General features: G+C 43.9%; 1 protein-coding gene and 1 long non-coding RNA gene across 23 annotated transcripts in view; one reads left to right on the plus strand and one right to left on the minus strand.

The window, feature by feature from the left end:
- XPO1 (exportin 1) overlaps nt 1-21,305 on the minus strand; it is a 33,900-nt gene extending 12,595 nt beyond the window's left edge. The window contains exons 1-12 of one of the 5 annotated variants that reach the window (XM_064415653.1): nt 21,169-21,305; nt 20,565-20,620; nt 16,921-17,052; nt 13,202-13,303; nt 9,323-9,395; nt 2,099-2,160; nt 1,977-2,021; nt 1,711-1,892; nt 1,200-1,248; nt 988-1,107; nt 759-887; nt 25-183 (exon numbers count right to left, since the gene is read on the minus strand). In XM_064415653.1, coding sequence (XP_064271723.1) covers nt 25-183; nt 759-887; nt 988-1,107; nt 1,200-1,248; nt 1,711-1,892; nt 1,977-2,021; nt 2,099-2,160; nt 9,323-9,395; nt 13,202-13,303; nt 16,921-17,046 — 1,047 coding nt within the window. In that variant the 5' untranslated portion in view covers nt 17,047-17,052; nt 20,565-20,620; nt 21,169-21,305. Of the gene's footprint in view, nt 1-24; nt 184-758; nt 888-987; nt 1,108-1,199; nt 1,249-1,710; nt 1,893-1,976; nt 2,022-2,098; nt 2,161-9,322; nt 9,396-11,927; nt 11,992-13,201; nt 13,304-16,920; nt 17,053-19,943; nt 19,965-20,564; nt 21,077-21,153 lie in introns of those variants that run through there. The other 4 variants (XM_064415654.1, XM_064415652.1, XM_064415655.1 and 1 more) reach the window with 4 other exon arrangements.
- A 408-nt stretch (nt 21,306-21,713) lies between these two features.
- The window catches only part of LOC135297767 (uncharacterized), a 64,473-nt gene continuing 61,522 nt past the window's right edge, over nt 21,714-24,664 (plus strand). For 9 of the 18 annotated variants that reach the window (XR_010359688.1, XR_010359697.1, XR_010359693.1 and 6 more), the window contains exon 1: nt 21,901-24,281. This is a non-coding gene — a long non-coding RNA (uncharacterized LOC135297767). Of the gene's footprint in view, nt 21,755-21,898; nt 24,282-24,664 lie in introns of those variants that run through there. The other 9 variants (XR_010359695.1, XR_010359700.1, XR_010359702.1 and 6 more) reach the window with 6 other exon arrangements.

Here is a 24,664-nt window from a genome sequence, read left to right on the forward strand (position 1 = left end):
AACCAGATAAACCAAGCTCCTTACCTCCATTAGTGTTTCCCTCAGATTTAACCTTTTTTCTATAAGTAGGCCATGCTCCTTGAGGAACGTGCAGAGGAACAAACTGAGATTCTGAATGAAGTTCTGCTCATCATCTTTGCCATTGGAGTATGCAAGTCGGATATTGGTATTTAAAGGAAGCATCTAACAAAAAGAAAGCATCAAGAATTTCTCTTTTTATACACAACAACAAATATGTTGCTGTTTGTTTTTTATGAAGAAGCTTCAAGATGGACCAACATTGCCAAGAGAGGAAAAGACTGTTACAAAAACCCCCTTCACCCATCCACTTATGATATAAATACACTGAGGAAGGGACTCAGGTACCTGAATCTGGACTGCTCAGAGGGGAATCATCAAATTATATAAATTTGATGTATGGCTTTTAGTGAGAAATGCTTCTATCTGTGCCAAATATTAAAAAGAAGCCTGCAGAAGTTAGGTCAGTTTAGGTCTTGAGACACATAGTTCACATTTCCCCATGAGACAGTCCAAGGGCTCAAAATATCTCTCAAATTAATCAAATCAATAGAGCAGAAATACAGCTGCAATCAAGTTCAGAAAAACACACTTGGCATCTTCTGATCAAGCCACAAATACCACCAAAGAACAATACTTTTCCCATCAAGAGCTCTATAATGAACATAAACCTGTCAACTTTCTACAGAAATGGATTTTGTGACATGAAATTCAACGGCAGATTTCTGATAAACATTTACCTGTTTTAACTGCATCATGGTCAGTGTAAAAAGTGTAACAAACTGTTCTTCATACTGGCTTACACTGACACCTGCAATCTCTGTGAGGCACTTCAAAGAGACATTTCGAAACATGGGAACATTTAAGAACTGTTGAGGGAAGGAAAAAAAAGAGCATTACAGAAGTGTTGTACAGCTTTTCTGCAGCTTGTATTTAGATTTAAAAGCTATCATTTTTTTGCAGGAATACCTTGTATATTAGTGTGCTGATTAACTTGGTCTCAAATATATATCCCAGAGGAATCCAGTTCAGAAATCGTAGCAAAGTTTCCAAAGTTGCATGGACTAAGGGAGCGTTTTGGGAGTTCTCCTGTAAATGAAAATGTAGAGTTTATGGCATTGAGACACTCTCAGGGACAAAGGGGGGAATTTTGAAAACATCATTAAAGAAATGTGACTTACCATCACAAACTGACACAGTTGAAATATCTGAGAGAATTCATTGCACATGCTGTAAAATAAAATAATTGAAAACTAAGCATTTCCACAATTCATAAATCAAAATATCTATGCCCACAGGACAGGTCCTTAAGACCTACACCCATGGAGGCATTCTAAAGCCACCTGGCTTATCCCCATTTTCATGGTCATATTTGAGGTAGCTAGAAGCCTGTGCCTGCAAATTCTAAGGAAATAAGGAAATACAATCAATCAATGCTGAATGCTGTGTTAAAAACGTAAGAACCATCAGTCAACAGATGCTACCTGCAGCAAGGTACAAATCCCTGTGTGTACAAAATGAAACTGGGGATCCCCTAGGAGTAGTGCTTCAAAGGAAAATCAGTAACCCTCTTGGGCTCAGAAATGGAATTACACAGCTGTAGGTGTTCACACAAAGGCTCCAAGTGAGAGCAACAAGCAGCAAGCACAAAGTCTACTCTGCTCATGAAGATTTAAACAGATATATACTTGCCTGTCTTTCAAATGCTTAGCTTTTACTTGAGTAATCTGGCCACTGGAGAAATCAAACACCTCCTCACTGAGCAGCTTCAGGATGACCATGTTGTTCTGGCAGAGGCTCTCGCTGGTCCTGCTGGCCCCCACGATGTCGCTGATGAACGTGGGCCAGTGCTTCGGCCACTCCTGCTTCAGGATCTGCCAAGGCAGCAGCCCCCGTGAGACACACAGCAAAGGCACACACCCCACTACAGCCTTTAAAGTGTCATGAGTCTGGCTTACCTGAACAAGAATCATATTCAGTTTGCCAATATACACTTTCTCTTTCTGGAAAAGAGAAGAGAGGAGTCAGGTTTTGCATAACGCTCCCCTCCCTCATCCTCCCCTGAGGATTCCTCACTTACTTCTACACACGTTGGGTCAGATGAGGTCTTGATAATTAGGCCAACAACGTATTTTTTAATACCTGCAGAAGAGGAAGGGATTTATTTTCAGCTATGCCAGATCTCACAGATGTAGCAACAAGTATTTCTGAATTCAGATTCTTCATGCTTTTAAACCAGAAACACCTCTAACAGGCCAGGTAAGCCTGAGTCAGTGAGCAACCTTCTTGTGTGCTACACGGGGAAAATGCACCTTTATCAACCCTGACAGGGGATGATTTACATGTACAAGATGGCTTTACACCAAAACTATTTCAATGAAGCAAAAGACTAAGGATCAGGGTGTCCTTGCAGTAATTTGTACCAGATCAAAGTCACACTTCCTAAGTGTGACTCCAGTTTTAAAGCCAGGTTTGCTGAAGGGCACAGAAGGCTTTGACACATCACCTGCACTGCACACAGAAGTTCAGAGCTGCTCCAGTCTACTTAGGTGATCCATTTTAAAAACAGGAATTCCTATGCACAGCATTTTAAAGTCAGAGCTTAGCAAAGCTCCTCCTGTGAAATCTTACAAGAACAGAACTCAAACCTTCATTTGCTAATACAGCACAATTTGAGTGTGAACCACTGGGCTTTTATAGCACATCTGGATGCTGTGAGTCCACAAACTCAGTAAATTCTGCTTTATTGCTTTTTCATTTTTAACTTTACATTGGCAATCAGACAATCAGGGACACACATTGTTCATTTTGTTCTGTTTCTTCTACTAATGTTTTTTAAATTATTTTAGAGTTTTCAGCTCCACCCTAAAACCCCAATCACTACAGGGAAACGACACTGCCCCAAAGTTTTCTCTTGCCAGTTAACCCTCAGCTCACTCCTAATTCCTAAATGCATGGGCACCATGACTTTCCAAGTGACAATATCCACTCTGTACAAAACCACCCAAATCCCAGGAAAAGGCAGGCACAGAGGGCCCAGAGTCACAACCCAGGTGAACATTCCAGAGCTCAGCTCTGACACCATGCTTCAAAGCAGGCAAGTGTTTTCTTGTTGTAAGGAAGTTTCAGAATTGCTGGATGCTTTGCTATTCAAATTCATGAACCCAAAAATCTTGTTTCAATAATTTCTTCAAGACAAGTCAGCTGACTCACACAGACAACATGCATATGTTGAAGACTTCAGAAGTTGTCACTTTCAGGAGAAGAATGTCTTCTGTTGAAGACATAATCCACATCCTCTGTTCTAAGTTTCAAAGCTTGTCTAAGACTTGACCAAATTTAGTAGTTTTTTTTTTCATTTCAGTCTTAAGCAAGAAGATTAGAAGGGACAATTTATTAACTGCATCCTTGTGAAATCTGGAAAAACTAGATCCAGACTTTGAGCCATTAGATACACACTAGACAGGAGCTGTTCTACTGGAAGTTCAAATTGCAAGTGGAGCTATTCATCATCATCATCAGCTGGGATCAATCCCCACTGCTCCAGGAGAATGCTCATTACTAAAGTACCACTGTCAGGCACTGGGTAAAAGTTACCAGAAAGCATCACAGGCCTGATGTTTTAAACCTAAAACACACTCTCTGCTGAAGCATTACAGTAACTCACAAATGAGATATGAACCCCCCCAACAGAATGGAAATAGGTTTGCAGTGCCAGAAACTAAACTGTTATAAGCATCTGCCAAACCACTAAGGGAAGCCTACTGTTGCAACTCTTTGCATTTCAAAAAGGAATTTTAAAGTTAATATTGCATTTGGAGTTCCAACTGCAAATCCATGGCATTTTCCATCTTGCTGCATCAGTGGCATTGTGCTGTTCACTAACTCAAATATTGTGCTGCCATCCATGTGGCCTTGAGACCAGCAGAGGAGAACACCTGCTCTGCTTCACAGGTTCTCTATTTAAAAAATTAAAATAAAAATAAAAATGGTGACCACAGCTCAAAAGACAGCCTAGAAAGTTTTCTCCCTTCACACATTCACGCTGCTGGCTCCTGAGATCATCCATCCAGTGAACAAAGTCATATTCTTAATCCCCTAAAAGCAGCAGCTATCCAATTCTCTAATGCTCCTTTTGGCACAGATGTCATTTTAGACTTTTTCAACTTCAAGTGCTATGGTTTCTGCTCCATATTTAATAGCTCGTTTATTTATCATTCCATAGGAAAGATAATTTTGAGCAGAACAAATATATGTCAAATTTATATTCTGACAAAAATCAACCCTAAGGCTCATTACCATTTTTCAGCAGAACATACCCAAGAAATTGTTCAGGGGCAGCAATCCATGGGATAAGCTAAAAGCACTGTGTTTGGGGAACCTCAAAGGAAGTGTTGTGCTAGAAAGGAAGGCACAGCACATGCACAAACCCCACAGCCCCTGCCTAGAAGGTCTCCTTCCATCACAGAAGCAGCTGAACAAGTCCTGAAGAGGCCAACACCACAACTGCCAAGCCAGTGCAGGAAAACAGACCTTCCAATAAAGCAAAACAAAAGCCACACCAACCACGACAGCCAGGACACACAAAATGTTCTGCAAAGATTATCTGACCTTGCAACTGCACTGACAGCAGGACACCAAAGGGAGCAGACCCTGCTCCAGGCCTGGACCAGCCCCTCTGCTGGAATTTTCTAGAAAGCCAAGCCTGGGAAGTGCTTTTGTACAAAGTCCCATAAAAGGGATGACAGAGCAAGGGCATGAACTCGAGGCCTCGTAGAACATTCCTGGATATCCATTAGATACTGTCATCCTTCTGTGACAGCTGCTCCTCGACACAGAGGCAAACAGGCAGTAAAACTGAAACCCTTCCTGGAGGGAAAGTTGTTTTCCCAAGTGACCCAAGCCATGCAAGCTTCCAGTGGAACTGGGACAGCGAGGAGCGTCACGTTATCCAACGTGAGTAATTTCTGCAGCCTGAACTTGAGGAAATCTCCTGCAGTTTAACCTTTGGAAGGGCTCTAGGAAGCCATGACCTCTCCTGCACTAGAGCTCCTGTCACAGCCCAGTACAGCAGGTAAATAACCACGGACACAGCCAGCAAACACACACCTGCAACAATCCCTCTGTCCTCAAGGCACACAAGCACAGCCCTCCCTGCAGTCACAGCACAAGCATTAACAACATTAACAAAAATTATTCTAGCTGGTGCTGCAGATGCAAGCTCACTCTAATTTACTAAGATTAATAAAGTCTCTGCTTGTATTAAAGAATAATAGGCACAAATGAATCAGGTGGGCATTGTAACTCAGCAAATTAACATTATTCTGCAATCAAAATTAGAATTTCAAATGCTATAGCTGAGCTGTCCCCTCTGGGGATGTCTGTATGCATACACACTTACACTGAATTGTTTAGTCCCAAAATGTACTCTAAATACCATCTTATTTTTAGTGTTGAGAAACAATGCTCTCCCATACAGTCCCACAATCACCTTTACCCCTTAGTGGTGAACTGAATCAATCCATGATCTGTTTGCTTTTTAACAAAAAAGGCACAGAGTTTGTCTTCACACACACACACAGAAGTGCCATGTAGCTCATCCCCTCTTCATTACAGAGAACCACAGAAACATCTTCCTCATGAAGCAGGCCAGGAATTTCCATTAAAATATCTGATCACTGCACAGAAAAACCTCCTCTAGTGCAGCTTCCACTGCATCAAAAGCTTTACACTCAACTCCAGGACCTTCCAGGAAAACACTGAACTGCACCTCTGAACACTTTTTCATTTCAGGATGAGAAAAGTTGCACAAGCAATCTGTGTTTCATAATGAAGAAGTGCTTTATCCATTCCAGCTCCAAACACTCCAGACAAGCTCGCTCTGTCCAGGGGAACAGTATTTCATTTCACAATGCAGGATTAATGAAACATATCACTGCACTGAAGAGCAAAAAGCCTTTCTTTTCCAGGCAGGTTTTCACACTGCCAGAGAAAATCCTTTTGAGACCACAGCACTTTAATCAAATGCCATCCTCTCTGAGTGTTATTAAACAATCAACTCTAAAGGATATCGGAGTTTCAAGCAATTTAGTAGCACACCTCAATAAACTGAGAACTCAACTTGAGAATGATGGCACAATACCCTGGCCAGCAGCCAGGTTCAGCAGTGCCTGGGATGTTCTGGAATCCATCACCCACCCCAGCCAGGCTTCAATGAAAACCACATGACATCATTTGTGTACGTGGAAGAGCCATTCCAAGCACCTCCCAGGACTAAATAAATCAGCCAGACAAGGCTAACCACTGCTGGGGGCTATGACCAAACATGTCTCAAGGCTGAACACACAGGCCAGGCATCTGATTCAACTGAATTTTACCCCTTCTGTGCCTCAAACTCCACTTTTGTCTACAGAGCCAACCAGTTCCCTCTGCTAACTCCAAAAGCAAACCAAAAATAAAGAAAAATCACATCAGTATTTTAAAATTGTAAATTGATTGTTTTGCCTGATTCTTGTTTCAGAATTATGGAAAGAGAAAAATGAACTTTTCAAAAGTGCTCACAAAAAACACCACCTGAGGAACAGAAAGCTATTTTATAAAACTTAAAAAGCCAGCAGGGCCAGAAAAGCTCAAACTCAAAAGCTATTTTAAAACAAAAGAAAAACTTCAGAACAGCTTCAAGTCTTAAGAAGACATCTGAGGAAAACATTTTCCTCCTTGCGTTTGAAATTCAAGGCTGGAAGTTAAAACCCCCCAGCACACAGAAACAGTAACAAACCTCTGGCTAACCTCACAGCCCAACAAGTCATTCTGATGTACAACTTGTTTAAAAAAAAAAAAACTGTAAAAAAAGTTCCAGTTCATGCTCTGTAATTAGCAACATTGCTTTATTTCCACCAACAAGTTTCAGGGAAGTCATTTCAAAAGCTTTTTTTATTCACTGACCATTTAATTCAGACCTGCTCTTGACTGTAACTCTTAAGCACTGCTGTTGCTACAAAGGGGGAACAGTGGTTTTCTCATAAATGCATTTAGTTTCCTCTTCACCAACAGTGAGATTTGTCAGCTGTATTTACTACACAGACCAAGCAGACATGTTTTATAAATTATGCTATCAAGGTAAAACTGATTTGAAACCTGCACGATTTGCTTTGTCACTAAGCATTCCATTGTGCACTGAGTTTCAGTTTCCTGCACACACATTCCACCAGTTCCACTTCAAACAGGAAAATCCTGTCAGCCAAAGAATGGCTGGAGTCAAGGAAACCTCAACTTAACCAGCAGTGCTATCTCCCAGGTAATCAAGCCACCTGAATGAGCTCTGGAGCAGCTCTTTTGTACCAGCCAGTATCATCAGCCAAATAAAAAAAAATTAAAAAACAACTACCACAGACCAGATCAAACTGGATTAGAGATGAAACAGCTTCTGCCTCCTACACCGCTGAGGCCAAGCTGGATAAAATGCCATGGCACAGAAAATACATTTGGTTCCTCTTCTGCCACACAAGTAAAAGCCACTAACCTAGTTTCCCTAGAACAGGATAAAAGTCAATTTCACAATTTTAGTTTGCCTCTGTCAAAGGGAAAACGTTTTCAAAGCTGAACAAACAACAAACTTTTGTTGTTATAAAGGATTTTTTCATTTCCTCCGGAGTTTTCCTAACTATGTAAGTCAGAAAAAGTAAGAATAGGATACCTCAAGATGATTACACAACTACAGACAGTAACTTTATTTTGCCTTGTAACATATGGAGTTACTGCATCTTCTTAGGTGGCAGGAACCAATCCAACAGCACTGTCACTGCTGGAGATAAAATGACCAAAGCACAGCCAGCAGCAACCTCATCCCACCACCGTTTCTCAGCTCTCCTATGCATTAAGAGCATGACTTTTAACACTCTGAATTCCTGAACTACATCCTGTATTTGTCACCTGCTCAGTTCCAAACTATCACATTAGGTCCATCCCTGTGACATCTGTTCTACACCTCCCTCCAGCAGTGGGCAATACTCCCAGCTCCTTTTCCTCCTGCTCTGCTCCCACAGCCAAAAACTGCAGGAGAACAAAGTGCTGAAACTAAGTGCTCATAGTCAGGGATGTAACAAAATATGACTGAGCTGAGATGCTGCAGTAATTAAAAGCACAAAGAACAGTTAACTTCAGCTAAGGTGCTCTTTTAGTTTCTCAAAAGGGCAGAGATGTGTCTGAGCCTTAGCTGAAGCTGTTCCTAGAAACCTCCAACAGCAGAAGGAATGGAAACTTCACTTTCAGTTTTACTTTCAAAGACAGCTACCCTTTGCCAGCCTATGGTTGGAAGGGAAGGGGGAAAGTTGAGAAGAATAAGCACAAAAGTGTAAAAGTCCCTCTCTGTGCATTTGTTTTCATCAACACTTCAAATTCTGTTTTAACTGATATCGTTTCAGAACCTAAGAACTGGCAGTAAAAATTTAAAGCATGGTTAATAAAAGCTCTCAGCAGAACACAGAAATCTGGAACTTTTAATTAGCTCCAAAACCAGCTTTTAGTAAAAAGTACAGGAGAGTGACACCATTTAATGTGAAGAATTTGAAGTGGTTGCACTTAATGTTTTGAACTCAAAGCTGTGATGACTTGACAGCACCAACCCTGCAGCCACAGGGGTACCTCCATTTGCTGCAGCCAATGTCTGAAAGTCAGCAACACTGCAAGCTACAGGGAAAGGGAAAACCCAAAAACCAAACACAGAACTGATTTACAGCCTTCCAGCTTCCTTGCATTGATGGGGGACTGGGGCTCACCCTACACTGCACCACTGACAGCAATCTGCCTGGTTATACACTTCATGAAAGCCCACTGCACAGCACCTCCCTGCCTAACAGAATGAGACACCATCCACAGGTAAGACAGTGCATTTATTTAGTGTTTCCATTTTGAAATCATTGTAACTGCTGACAATTTCAAAATAATAACACAAACCTACACAAGGTAACAAGTGGGCCACAGAGTCTCCTTGGGGCCTGTATGCACAGCTTTGAGAGGGGGAAGAAATCAAAACCTCCTATGCCAAGCACAGGGAATGAAAACCTCTACCTCAATGCCAGGGGCTCAGCTCAGATGTTTCAGAACTATCAGTGACACCTTTTCCACAAATTTAGAGAGTTTCAGCTGCTCACCAACCCACTGAGATCACTATCAGAGAAGTGAAAGATGTGGTTTCATCATTCAAGACACCATAACACATGACATAATGTTACTTAAGAGACTGACATTCTAAATCTCAGTTAATACACAAAGTTCTGAGGAAAAGACAAAAATCCCCCCCTACCTTCGCACTGGTTCCTTGGAAGAATCTTCCATCTTGTTTTTATCACATTTTCCAAGATTTGCAGTCCATAATACTGAAATTGGAGAAGAGCAAAATGTGAGTACATTACTGTAGGACTAACTAACTTGCAGGACTCTCATTCAATCAGACATTCACACTTAACAGCTAAGACTTCAAGATTCTTAAACTAACAGTTTTATTAAATATATGTCTATTCACCCATTTACTGAGGTTTCATGCATGGTATTTGCTTGTTTTATTCTTGGCTATACTAAGTCCTGCTGTTTGATCATGCTCACACCAGGAGGGGGGAAAAACAATAATGAAAAGCCCTCTGGCAGACAATTTTGGCTATCTGGAAAAGTAGCAGCCAGATATGAATTTGTATCACAAATGACTGCTCCTAAGTTTGAGTATTAACACAACCAGGCTCCTAAAATATTTAGCAGCTTGGATGGTGTCTCAAGCTTCCTACTGTTCCTCTAAGAGCTGAAAAAAAAAATCTTGTCTTAGCATCACATGTCCTGACACTGGCACTTTCTAGAGAAAGTATTTCCCAAACTTCACTGGTGTGTTACTTTAGGAACAGCAAGACAACCCACAGGTTTATTTAATTTTAATCCCCACCCCAATATGGCAGCTATTTCTAATATTTAAAGATGAACTTTTGTGCTCAGTCAAAGAACAATAAAAACGTGAATTAGCTCTTGGAAATCATTTTACCTTTCAGGAATTCCTTCCTATTTTCTTACCAGAAACCATTAATGTTGCAAATGGCCATTCCCTCTGCCCATTTGTCCCTACTGCCAACTCACAGTAACAGGGAAAGAAGTTTGTCATGGTACAACCAAAAAACTTTCATATGTAAAACCCCATTAGCATGAATAGACAGGAGAGAAAAGGGGATGAGGAGTTTTGCATTTACTTTATCTACAGTGGATTAGGAAGAAAAAAAAAATAAAAAATAAAAATCAATGCCTGAAAGGTAAACTCAAGTTTTCACAGTTCCAAGTTTGGCTGAGAATAAGAGTTCCTCTTTAAAATGGTTAGTTGTTACACAAAGTAGGATCATTAGCATTTCCACCAAAGGGATCATCCAGACTTCAGTTTAATTAAAAATACACAATGTAGACTGTCCCAAGCTACATTGCACTGAAAGAGCAGTTTTGCTGTTCTCATCTTAACATAACCTCCATCCCTTTGCTTCCCTATGTGACCCCAGTCCCCAGGAGATTCCAGGTACACATCCTGCATCTGCAAAATATTCTGTCCCCTTCCAAAGCCTTGGGCACCAAGAGAAATTATGAATCACAGAAAGTTGGCAGGGTATTTTTATTGCTTCCATGGTCAACAGCAAAAGCTTATCAACTAGATTTAAACCTGTAAATTTATTTAAGTATGTGACATAAAAGCTAAATGAAATCAAGGGAATTTTCATGTAGGAAAACATGCAAAAATATTCTTAACCCAAATGCTTCATGGGAATTGATTTCAGCCACTGCTATAAATTTACAGACACCATCTGCAAGTGATCCAGGCTCATGACACAAAACATACTTAGAAAAGCTCCTAACAATGTATGAGTATTTATATCAGACAGTGCTAACTTTCCTGAAGCACATCTAAACCCTAGTGAAATTTCTGTGTTCTACAGACACACACGTTAATTTCTCAGGTATTAACTAATTAGAAATGTTCATCTTCTCCTAAACCTTTTTCCACAAGTGAACTTACTCAGCTTTTACACCAGAATGGCAAGTCTACTTTCATGTTAAATAAACACTAGATGACCAAATGAAACTTCAATGGAAAACCTAACAATTGACTAAGGACAGAGCTCATCATCAGTGGGTTTTTCCCTCACTGACAATTTCCTGGAGTCAAAGAAAAGGACAGACACCTCTAGCAATCTGCCACACCTATCACTCATTACCTGCTCAAACATCTCATTTGGGTTCATGGACCATAAGCTGTTCGTGCTGCAAAGGTTTCTATTCCTTTTGTGCCTTCAGTTCTGCCCTCTGCAGTGTCTTGCTCACTTCTTCCTCAGCCCTAAAAATGCTCCTCTTCCCCCCCCACTGCAGTAAAATCACTGTCCAACCCTCACCTGCACGTCCTTCTTGCCACACCTCACTGGAAGGGCTCCAGCAGCCCCAACATCCTGCAAGGGGCCTCCAGGGGTCTTTCACTTTGTTTCATTTGATTTGATGGCTCTAATTACTCTTATTTCTCTGACAATGAGGAACACCACTCCCAAAATAGTCACCAATACCAATTACAAAGTCCTGCCTTGTAATCAACTACTGCAACAGCACATGTGAACACATCTCATCTCTGTGTAAGACAGAAGCTTTTCAGAAACTAATTTGCTCTTGGTTTGCTAACTGTCTACCACTAATTCACTGCCCAGTTATGAAGATGAGGGACAGGCAACAGCAAAAGACTCAAAAAAAAAAAATATAGCATGAAATGATCCCTGTGGTAGAAATTTCTATGGCACCCTTATTACTTATTTTATGCACCGAATCCCTTTCCCTCCCACCTCCCAAGAAACAAAAAACAATTGATGAACAGAATTCAGTTAAAGGGAATCAAAAGGGTAGACCTTGTGGAGGCCTGCCGTCAAAGCCTAGCTGTGTCAGTTGCACAGGAAGACACCCCTTTTCTTCCTATTACAAGCAATCAACATAATGGAACATTATGATTAATATCAGGTAGTGTTAACAGCTTTAATTAAAGAAAAAATATGATTGCATAAAAGCCAAATGTCATAGTGCATAAATTTAGCACCAAATCATTTGCAATTTATGTAAATGGAAGAATTCTTTACCTGTTGCTTTCTTTCTGTTCCTCTAATCATCTCATTTTTCACAAGACAAATTTGAGTTTTTAAAAATACTGTTGATAAATCAACTTAAACATTAGTAATGTCTGTCAGTATAAAAAGCAAAGTTTACCAGGCAAGCAAACAGGCAAACACTGTTACTTAAAGGTGCTTAAAGGTATTACTTTGAGGAAGTTCTTTAAACTGCTTTCCCCTCAACTTCAGAGAGCAATGAAAAAATAGGAACTGCTTCATGAATACCACATGATTTCAGAAACCATCCAAACACATTTTTTTTCTGTTTGAACACAGTATGTATCCAGCAGAAAAACATGCATGTCAGTTATTTGAGATAATAATCATCAAGCTTAAGACAGTGAAAACACATTTTGCTCATCTTTTTGGCTCAAACTTCACAAGTCTTAGGTACAGCATTTCAAATTGCAGAAAAAGCCCTGAGCGCTGCCCATTTTAGCCTCTACCATGATGGATGGATTTCCAACAGCAGTAAAAAGCAAATGTGCTCTGCATAGTAGCAAAGAACTGATGTACTGCAAACTTTGGGGTGCTTAACCTTTACAGATTGCTCAAAACCTTGGCCTAATGAGGTTTGTTTTGTCTTTAAGACACCTAGGGACAAATTTTCTCCTCAGTTACATGCATGTGGCTTTCATTATGATCACACACAGCCAAGCACTTACCCAAGGAGAAAATGTGGCTCTAGGAGACTTTTCATTACTCAGATTTATACAGACACAACACCAATCTTGGGAACTGGCATAATGCTTGTATGTGCCTTGAAAAAAATTCTGTGTATCCAATTTAGCTTATCCTCAAAGACAAAAAAAAAGGGGGGGGAGGGATAAACTCTTGGCAATATAAAAGGAGGTTTGAGTATTTTTTTCATTTACAGTTCTTGCTTAAAGCAATCTTTGCAACAAGACAAAAAATATGGTTTGAATTAAGAAAGTCTAGGGCTAAAAATGAGATACCTTCCTCAAAGTTTATGAATGGAAGAAAGAGAAAACCAAATAAATAAAAGTTAATTTGCTTACTTTGGTATTCATGTTCTGAGAGAACTCCAAAATAGTATCAACTCTTGTCCACGCATCAGGATGTTCTTTTAAGTGAGTCAACACTTCTTGTGCCATTCTTTGCTGAAAGAAAATTTGATTTGGAAAAAGTGTTTAGTATTAAATTATTTAAGAAGTTATTAACTGTAACTGAAGACATCAGTATGTAATACTCCAATTGTTTAGATAAGAGTTATGCAGAACTCAACCAGCACAAGTCCCTTAAGCCTCGTTCTGTGCCAGCTGAAGTTCAGTAACACCAAGCTCCAAAAGGCCATTGATGCAGGACAGTGATTTCTCATTTCCACTCTTCCATCCTGAATGATTAACCCAGACCAGCAGCAAACATGCAAGAACAGCACACATGATGGGGAAAACCTACTAGGGAATGAAGTTCTCTCCCCTTCCACAAAGCCTTCTAGACAAAATTTTGTTCTAGGGCACCCAAACTTTTTAGTTCCAGTGGAAACACTTACACAAAGTGACAGGAACATTGTTTTGTGCTGCAGAACTGTTGGGTTTATTTTGAAGAACCACAGAGCAGAGCATTAGAGGTCTCCAATCTCTACTTCTGAGGGATCCTTGGTGTACCTAGCAACCTACAAAACCATAATAAAAACTTGCTGGCAGGAGGAAGGGAGCTGGTCAGCTAATGGTTCACTCTTCCTTGGTTCTGACATTATCAATTACTGTCCTAGATGCTGTGGTTTCCTGAAACCCTCATCTGAAGCAATTACACGTTGAAATAGCTGAATTCATTTTAGTTATCCTTTCCAAAAGCCTGCATGTGCTCAAGAATTTTTAGGGAGCCAAAGTCAGCCATTTCCAGAAGTGCCAGGTACTGACAAATCCTGCTGCAAGTTGTACCCCCTGCAAGCACTGCCTCACCAACAAGGTGGACATTTTACAACACAATTAACACAATTCATTCTTCCACTGCACTGTAGAGCCTATTGGAAAGAGTTACAGAGCAGTTAAAGCTTTGCTTTAGGAGTAACTTCAACAACTCACTACAGCCTTGCAGCTTTCTAGTCTCATCCAAGTGCATACTTGAGCTAATCAGCAACTGGTGTAAAAAAACTTGCATTTTCACCAACTTAGAAACCCAATCGAGACCCCAGATCTATGTATATATAAAATACAACAAACTGACAAATTTGGCATGTGACTTACAAAATAAAATGGGAGGTCTCAATAGAAAAGGGCAAGGATGTCTGAACTATCTGTACAACACCCCTACTTGATATAATTGAGCACAGTGGAGCAACTGGACCAGCAAGTACCTGCAGATCTGATATGGACAAGTACCACATAAATATTCTGTTTAAGACCACAACCAGTACAGCGCTATTGTTACAGTGTGACATCAGAGTTAAAAAAAAAAACACAAACAGAAAATCCAGCACTTTTAATACACTTTAGTTTTAAAAGGGAAGGAATAGCTGTATGTCAATCTGCAAGTGTGTTTTTATATTGGCCTCCTGTTTGCTTCTAATACTGGTGACATCTCCCAGGATCAAATTTCATCACCAACAAAACACAGTCCATATCCTTCTCCCAGTGCTGAGAGTTTGCTCTCATACCCACTAACCCCTTTTCTGGACATCAAACCCTGTCGTTTCATAAGCAGTATAAATTTAGTAATAATGGTTAACCAAGAACAAAGCTTTATCATGTTGCTGGTACCAAAAAGGAATTTGCAAATAATCTTTCTGGACTATTTTGCAAATTATCTTCTGTGAAGATCTAACAAATCAATGGAATTAAGAGGCTGGGATGAGCCCAGGTAAACATCTATGAGTTGCATGAAATCTCCTTAGTCATGTGTTGCACTGGGGTGGGGACATTCTTTCTTTTCAGAGAACTATACCCAAAAAAGCTGAGAGAAAAAAATTCAAATCTCCAGGACAAAAAATAGCTTCTTTCTTGCCTAATACAGATCAGCAGATAACAGTTTTGCAAGCAGAGATAAGAACTAAGCAGAAGGAGGAGGCAGGTGAATCTGAAAGCAAGTTCAGCACAGGCCATTCAGGTTGCATTCTAAACCTGTTTTACCCTGACATTACCCTGACCCATTCCAGGAAAACCACTGGTAATCTCTCAATTTTAATATTCAGTTTCCTCAACTCCTATTATTCCTTTCACCCTTTAGTAAAGGACTTGAGCTGTCAGACTCCACTGAGAACCATTTTTTCCTGCAATTTTTTTTAACTCATTGGAAGAGGGGAAAGCACCAACTCCCTGAAATGTCTCCAGTTTGGAAAGGTATTAAAATAACTGATCAAAGTTTCACTGAGGTGACACATGTAGAGTACATGTATTTAAACAAGTTTATATCATAATTTACTTTTGCCAGTTAAATACCACCTCTTGAATTTTTGCATCTTATTGCACTGACTTTCTGAATACTGGAGAGTCTTGCCAGCTGTTTAAGTGAAGCAACTTCTCACAATGCCAGAACAATGGCAATTTGATCATTGTATTTAGTGTTAATCCTTTCTTTTTCCCTACAAACCCTCCCAAATTTTCAACTTTTTTCAAATCAAACAACATTATAAGCATCACCTGTTTTGCAGGGCAGTAAAAGAGCACAAAGAAAGTGCTACAGATGTCCATACTTCTAAGGCAAAAGCTACAAGGAGTTTTCTGTCATTCTTAGGCACTTAAAAAACCACAAGTAACTATTTGAATTTAGGACACTCAAAATACAAATATTTAAAAAAACAACAAGGTATTTCAAAACCTATTGGAATTCACAATAGTAATCTTTACAAAAGCTTTTTCTTTTCTTTCCCCCAAAGAGATACACAAAGCAAGTATATGCAAGTATATCATTGTTTATTCTAACAGCTGGAAAGAATAGAAAAGCATCAGCTACTTTGTCCCATTTAACTCACTTATTGTTGTGCAAGACTATCTTAGTAAGAGATGCCTGACACTGAAACTCCCAATTTGTTGAGCCTGAACAATTAAAATCTGCCAGGAGAGGAACTATGCCAACACCCTTTGTAGCAATACTTGCTCTGAACATTTAAGTCTCGTTTCCAAAGAAGTTCAAAAAACAGATTTAAAAAAAAAAAAAAGCAATACAAGATTCACTTTCAAGGCAAACACACAAATGCACAGTCCTTCCATTTCAACTTAATATTTCACAATCTCCACTAAGTCCAAAGGAAAAAATGCAAGAAGAACCTGTGCAAACTGTAATGGAAAATAAAGCCCAGACACAAGAAAGGAACAAACTCTTCTATTAAATATGCATGACATGCTTCTTTATAAATACAAACACAATAATAGCATCACCAACATTTTTCTTGTGAATACAATTCTTCACTGAAGCAAATATTACATTTATGGTTTCACAATCCTGTCCATGATAACAAGTAACAGGTAGCTCAGGCCTCCCTGAAGAACTAAGTCAGAAAAAGTGAGCTGCACCAAGTGACCTTCCCAAACCATATTTCCTAATAATTCTCAACATCACAAGGCAAGCTAGACATGAACACACACCAAATCAACGTTTCTCCAAGAGTCAGTTCAATGGGAATTCACATTTCATGTGACTGCCAGTAATATTCCAGTCACTAGCTCAGTAAATTCACTAATATTACTAATTGTTCCTGAAGTGAATTGATTTTGCTCAGCTGATTTGCTGGAAGGTTAAACATGGTCAATAAATGTATGTTCCAAGTCCACCTTACCTGCGCACCTTCTCCATGGTACAAGCAGTTCACCACATTGTCCAAGAGATTGATATCCAGTTTCTGGTTAAAATCCAGCAGCTGACGAGCTGCATGGTCTGCTAACATTGTCATAATTGCTGGCATAGATTACTGCAAAATAAATTTTAAAAACTTGATCAATTAGTAAGAAATTATTATCAGATGCAGCTGCAAAGCAAGTGATTCAACTTAGCTCATTTATCTCATTGAAACAAGATGCTTATGTTAGCAGCAGTAGATAACACTGCTTTGATTGTGGGGCACATACCAGGACAAACTTTTCTTTTTCCCCTGAACAATTCACCCACCACCACTCCAGCTTAACAGGTCTTCAACAGGTAGAACACACAGTAAGAGTGTGAGCAGAGAATGGGCTGTGTTACCAGCACCCTGGGGCTTATTTCACAGCAGCTATCATGTCTGCTGGTCGAAAAGCCTCGTGTCACTACAACCAAAACCCACACTGGCAATCTCAGCCAGTATCGAGTTCCCAAGGCCAACAAGCACATTCAGAAGATTCAGTTCCAAAAGCTTTTAAACACTTGGGTATGGAGGTGAAACGTGATCCACGCACACAGCAAGAAATTAGCCACAGGGCATTTTTCAAATAGTTGGGGAAAAAAAAGAAAACCACCTTACAAGTTAACCACATCCAAGTAAAAAAATTACCACTGAAAGTAAGTTGACTGAAGGCACTTTGAGATCATGTAGTAGAGGACTGTTAAATCAGCAGGTTACTCTGTGTGCCATGTGGGATCACTCCAAACTGAAATGGAATTCTACTGGAGGTTTCAGGTCCCCTAAAGCCAGGGACACAGGCATTAACTCTTTGTCCTAGATAGAGCAGCCTTGATATTATGCAAAGGGAGTCAGGTGGGGTGTGTGAGATTCTTTACCAGCCAGAGACTGGTGCAAGATAAAAACATTTGTGAAAAGCAGGAAAACAAGCCAGAAGCCACGGAATTTTTGATGGCAAGTTACACTCCACCTTTTTCACACCACCCTTTCCCCCACGTTGAAACACCTAATCAAGTCTATTGCCCTGTTCTCACAAAAAATGGCAACTCTTAACACATATTCCCACCCTGCCAAGTACAGCACCTCTGTGCCACCCGCCCTCCTTTCCAAACCCTGTAAAGCTACGGGTCTCACACAAAACTGCTCACTTCACAGACGGCCAGAAGGCTGGGAAGTGCAAGATCCATCAAAAAGTTACAGCAGAGCCATCTGCATACTCAGAAAGATACAACCTGAAACTCTTCCAGGAACACACCCCATCAAGTCGGATGTGCTCTCACTAAATAGCTCCATGTGTAAGGAAGAATTTGTTTTATGCTTTATGTATTCAAGTCATGCTCAAAAGTAAGGAGCAAGACAAACCTGTGCCTCAACCCTAGTAATTACTAATTAAGTGAAAGTTTTACTGCAGCATCCAGACAAGGAAAATCTTTTGTTTGGCAATGTGTATTTGAAAGTAGTGTCAAGGAATTTCTGTTACTTCTGTATATAAAAATAGCTTCAAACCCAATTATTCCAATTGCATTTTCAACTAGAAAAATTAGTTTAATCAGTATTACTACACTAATGCAACCATTTTAAGGGCTTCATCTCAACATCCAGTCAAATCTTTTTACAACATGTTCTTGTAAAATCAGGAGAAAATAAACATCAAGTAGGGAACCAAATAAATTAAAATTAACACTCCACGTCTATTCTTCCCTCCTTCAACTCCTAATGCTTTCAAAATTGTGATGTTAAGCGAGAAGCACAGCAGCAGAAAAGGCTGGCTTCATTCTTCATGTCACCCTTTTGGCTCGGGAGGACGCAGCAAATGTCACCTGGCACACGAGGAGCTGCGAGCAGCACCGCTGGAAGGAAGCTGCACCCACCGAGAGGCTCAGAGCAGTTAGTGCTCCCAGGCACGCCCCTTTGTCCACATCTGCCTCCACGGCCGGGCCGGGAAAGCGGCTCCCAACTACAACAAATGCGGTGCACCAGCCGCTCCGCAGGCAGGGCCATTCCCTGCAGACCTGAGCCTCTCTCCGTGGCTCTCAGGAGGAGCAGCGTGACCGAGAGAAGTTATTCAACACATGGAAGCAGAAAGGAAATGTTTTGAATAGGGCCCTTCGCCACTCCCAGCATTATCTTGGAAATGACCTACCTACCTCGGCAGCCGAAACGCAGAAATGGCGGCCCCGTGGCCAGCAGCACCTGCGAGCAGCTCCATCTCCCCCTCCTAACCCTGCACCCACATGAAGCTCATAATCTCTGATTTGCTCTACTCCTACACTTCTCCCTCCCCCACCATGCCTCAACTCCGGAGCGGATTTGAGCCTCGGCTCCAAGAACCACCACTGATCAGTCCCTCAATAAACGGAAACAAAAGAAAAAAAAAAGTTAAAAAATAAATAAATAAAAACCAAACGAGAGAAAAAAAAATCTGAACCACAACACAGCAAGAATGTGACATCTACCGAAGGTCAAAAGAACTGCATTTCCAGCACTGTTTACACAGTTATCCCAACTCTCGATGACCCTGGACCTTTAACACAACAGTTAGCCTGTTGTGGCAGACCCGATTCATTTTGGCATGGAATAACAGCAGGCACTTAGTAGTAAGAAACGTTGAGCATTTACCATGAATCCTACAGCACCTTTAACCCAGATATTTAAAGCTCATTGGGGACTAAAAAAATAGCAAACCCACCCTGGGAGAGAGTCACCGTGCCCCATTTCCAAGCACGCAATGCAAATGAAGTGCCTCCCTCTTCCAAGGAATTAGCTGCATCACTTGTAAATCCCACCCAGGAGGGGCGAGCGCCTCTGAAACGCAGCGCACCACAAACGCGTCGGCATCACACCGCACACGCCAGCAATGGCAACGAAACCGCCCCTTCCCCTCGCTCCCTCACACACGTGAAGGAGAAGGCCGAGACGGATCGGGCGGCATCCGCCCGACACCTCGGAGCGCTGCTTTTCGGCTGGAAATAACTCACACCCACCCGGCGCGGCGGCCCTTCCGCGGCGGCTGCCGCAGCGCCCCGGCTCCCGGGCGGGCAGCGCCCCGGCTCGGCCCGGCTCCCGGCGGGGAGCGGGCCCGGGCGGTGGGTCGGGCGGGCCGGGGCCCTGCGGAGCGCGGTGGCCCCGCAGCCCCTCCCTCCTCCTCCTCCTCCTCCTCCTCCCCTGGGCTCCAGCCCTGCGCTCTATACAGGGCTCCCCACGTGATCCAGGCGGACGTTTCAATACTGCTGCACAGACACACACGCACACACACACAAAAAAAAAAATATTTCTGGAAACTTCCACTCCTAATAATTTGCAGATTATGTCGCCGGGTTTGCCCGTGCCCGATCCCAGCCTGCCCGGCCCCCTCCCAACGAGGAGCATCCCCCGCAGCATCCGCGGCTGCGCTCGGCCGGGCCGGGGATGCTCGCACCCCGAACCCCATCCGAGCGCACCCCCGCCCCTCAGGGCTTCTCCACGGGCTCCATCACATCCCTCCCGGCACAGGCCAGGCTCTGGGGCCCCCTGCACGGGGGCATCCCCCCGTTCTGCCCCCCAAAATACCCCCCCTCTGCCCCCTCCACCTTGCCCATCGCGACCCCCCCACAACCCTGGCTTACCTAGGGGTTTCTCACAGCCTCTTCCTTCAGAAAGTAGGGGCGAGCGAGCCAAGTTTCTAACCACCACACGCCACGAGGAAAAAAAAAAAAAAAAAAAAAAAGAAAATAAAAAAAGACCACCAAAAATAACCCCCTCCCAAAAAAAGAAGAAGGGAAAAAAAAAAGACCACGGAAGGAGGGGGGAAAAAAAATCAGCACGGAAGGAGGGAAAAAAACCAGCAGGGCAGGAGGTGGGGGGAAAGGCGAGCGCTCCCTCCTCGGCGGTGGGTCGGGGTTAGTGGCGCCACTCCTCCCCTCGCAGCGTGCCCGGCCTGGCTGCACCAGGCGCCCGCAGCGGCCCCCGGGGCTCCGCGCTCGGCTCCGCGCCTTCCCCTCAGCCCCGGGAAAGCGGCCGGCGCGGCGCTCCGGCCTCGCTGGTGCGGGGGGATCTAGCCGGCTGCGCCTCCCGCGCCGCCCAGGCCCGGCCCCGCCGGCTCTCGCTGCCCCTGCGGCTGCCGCCCTCCCCGCCCGGCGCTCAGTTCGCCCCCATTCCCGCCGCCCCCCCCGCGGCTCGCACTAAACTTCGCCCCCTCAGCTACGGGTCCCCTACGAGCAGGTCACACACGCGGCGGCGGCGACGGGGACTGAGCGCGGCGCGTCTCCCCCTCCTAATGCCACAGGCTCGGAACCGGCTCAAACCGGTTCAGACTGGGAGATTCCATCTCGGTTTAGTTTTCAGCCCATGGCGCCGCGGAGCGTTTGGAAACCTCGGGGGCCCCGCCCATCCGCCGCGCCCATTGGCCCCGCGATGTGCCGCCGCGAAGGCGGCCGCCGCGCCGATTGGTCTGGCGGGCTGTCAATCCGCTGCGCGCCTCGGATGGGCGGGGGGAGCGAGCGGCGGCGGGGGGGGCGAGCAGAGGGGACCCGCCCCCTCTCCAGCAGCGCTTTGCGCGCTAAGGGGGGGGGCCGCCTCTCCCCGATAGGCCGAGCCGCGCTGTCACTCAGAGAGGCCCCGCCTCCCTGTCCGCAAAGCGCGGGCGCAGGGCTGGCCGCGCTCTCATTGGCCGGCGGCGGCGGCGGCGTGACGCGCGCGCCTGAGCGCGGCTTTCGGGGCTGCGGCGGGAGGGGGCGGGAAAGGCGCGGCCGTTGGGCGCCCCCGGGCGCGCGCCTGAGGCGCCATGGCGCGAGCGCCCCGTGAGGGGCCGGACCCTGTGAGGGGAAGGGGCCTGGGGTCTCTGCCCCGTGAGGTGGAGGGGTTTGGGGTCTCTGCCCCGTGAGGGGAAGGGGCCTGGGGTCTCTGCCCCGTGAGGTGGAGGGGTTTGGGGATCTCTGCCCCCTGAGGGGAAGGGGTTTGGGGATCTCTGCCCCGTGAGGGGAAGGGACTCGGGGATCTCTGCCCCGTGAGGGGAAGGGACTCGGGGGTGCCGGCCCGTGAGGGGAGGAGGTTCGTGCAGTTGGCCCCTGAGGGGAAGGGGTTCCAGCTCCGTCCTGTTCGCGCTGAGGCGCTGTTTCTGAGGGAGATGGGGCAGCCGCTGTGTGGAAATGGCGGGCAGTACCCCACGGGTCCCTCTCCGGCAGGGAGTGGGGCACATCTCAGCTGCAGAACGGGCCCCGTGAGCAGCAGCAGCCCTCGGTGGGTGCTTGCCGTCCCTTACCGCAGCAGCGCTGTGCTCTCCAGCAGAGCCTGTGCAGACTGATTGAGGTGTGTGTCCCCTCCTTTACGATGTGTGTCCAGCTCCTGCAGCTGCCCTCCGAAGCGTGCTTCAGGCAAGGCTGGCTTTAGGTTTATCCGAGTCTGGGCTGTGTGAGGCATGGGAGGTAACCAGGGGTGAGCTTGGGGCTTTTGGGGCTTTCCTGTGGTGGCACAAGCTCAGCACGCTGTGGTTGCTCCTCTCGTCGCTGCCTGAAGGAGCAGAGAACGTGCTCGCCAACCTCCACGTGGAAAAGCTCCTGCCACTGAATGTACCTACAGATGCATTCCTTCAGTCTTGCCTCCTCATTTGAAAAAGCCATAGCTGTAGAAACTTATGACTCACTTCTATGAGGAGGCAACTATTAGGAAGTATTTAAATGCCCTTCTAGGAACAAACTTTCTTTTTCATCACTTCAATTCGAGCAGTTACTTTGTTTTTGGGATGGCATTACGCTGGTCAGTGAAACTTGTTGTAGGAGTGATACTTTTGATTTGTGGAATGCCCTCTGTGTGATTTCCAGAGGAAACTTTCTCTATAGCTTTGTTGATGTGGTGTTTACCTGTGCTATGGCAGGGATTCTTAAGCACTTTTGCTTTAAAGCTTTAAAAGGAAAAGTAGAGTTTTGAGGTGTGTAGACTGCTGGGGAGCAGCGGCTAAATTACCACTGGTGTGAAGTTTGTATCTAGCAGGCAGGAGCTGTGCTGTTCTAATAAGTCATGAGAAGGACACTTTATGTTTTTGAAGCCTTTGTTGGCTTTCTAACTTTACAGATCGTGTGCTCAGCCACATGGCTGCTGGATGGGGCTCAAAACCTGTATTTTTTTTCCATAGGGTCTTTTTAATCCATACCTTCTGTGGAATGCAGCAGTTTAAAGCTAGGCATCTGTAGTCATCCCCAAAAGATTGCCAGTGCAATGGAAACCATAACACACTCGAATAAATAAATACAATTACACATACTTACTCTGTTCTGATTGCCTGACCAGCTCTAGAGGTGCTGTGGGGATTCCAGTTCCTCAGTCTTCATTTTGTGGGGGTGTGTTATGTGTTTTCTTTACTTTGTCTCTGGGGCAGCTGGGAAAATCTTGTATTCATGTACACGGTTGTGTTTTGGGCAGAATCCCCGTGGATGCAAGGTGGTGTGGTGCCAAATCAGACCCTGTGTGATGTAATACTGCACTTAATTCTTCCTCTGTTAAGTTTCTTGGGAAAACTTCTGCAGGATTTAAGGCTTGGAGAGCTGGAATGTGAATGGTCTCTCTTCCTTTTTATCGTGCCTAAAAGGAACTGCATCCTGTTAACATCTGAGTGAGGGTGGTAACAGTGCTTTGTTTAATTCAGTTTGTTGGTGTTGCTCTGGGGGATTGGCCTCTGCAGAGTGACTGTAATTGAAGATAGCACTGGAGCTGCTGGGGTTGAATTTGGAAGTGATTCCAGTAGAATGGCCGGGCACGGCGAGCTGCTGGTGGGTTAAAAGCAGGGCTGTAACTCTAGCACGTAGAATAAACAGTTCCTATGTGTGTTTTGATGTTCTAGCTAGCTCTGGTGTTCAAAACAAACTGATGTAAGAGACCAAAAAGTCAGATTCTTTTAACTCCTTCTGCTTGTGCAGCAGGGTCACTTCTGGTTTTTTAGTGTGTGCATGTATGTAAGAGACAAATATCTAAATCCTTAAATCAGATTCTTAATGAATATTAACTACTTTGGGAGTAGATGCAGCTTCACCATTTCATCAGGTGCTGGTAGTGCCCAGATTGCAATGTGGTTTTAATAAATTGCAGGAGTAACAAACACAGCAGGGGCTGGCTCTGCTGAAGTTTGTTTGCTAAATCCTGTGCTTGAGTAGGGGAGGGTTCCTGCCTCATCACTGTTATGTCAAATAACACATTAAATTTTTATTTTTTTTTTTAGAAATACCCTTCCTATCTTCTTGCAAGCTGTGCCCTGGGAAAGCTGAACTCTTCCCACCTCCCTTCTGCAAGGAGCCAGGTGAAGGCTGCCTCAGGAACTCGGGCAGGCAGTAAAAAGCAGCTGTTTCAGCAGGGTGGGTGCCTCTGCTCACAGCTTTTCTCCCACACATGCTATCAGGAGCTGTTGTAAGCTTGTGCTTGCTGTTTTGTTGCCACTGTTCCCTGTTTGATGACTCCTTTATTAGATGTTCAGTCTGGTATTTCAGCCTTGCTGCAATCCATAGAAAAATTTGCTTGGGTTTCAGGTCAGCAGTGTGGCCTGGTAGTGACAAAAGCTAACTGCACACTAGGCTGGATCAAAAGGAGCACAACCAGGACATCCAGTGAAGTGATTCTTTCTCTCTGCTGGTCACTCAGAGCTGCATCTGGCACACCATGCCTGGGGTTTGCTCCATCACTGCAAGAAAATGTGGAAAACCCGGTGCAGGTCCAACAGAGCCCATCTTCAATGTGGAGA

The sequence above is a fragment of the Passer domesticus genome, chromosome 3, assembly GCF_036417665.1.
Source record: "Passer domesticus isolate bPasDom1 chromosome 3, bPasDom1.hap1, whole genome shotgun sequence".
Taxonomy (NCBI): Eukaryota; Metazoa; Chordata; class Aves; order Passeriformes; family Passeridae; genus Passer; species Passer domesticus.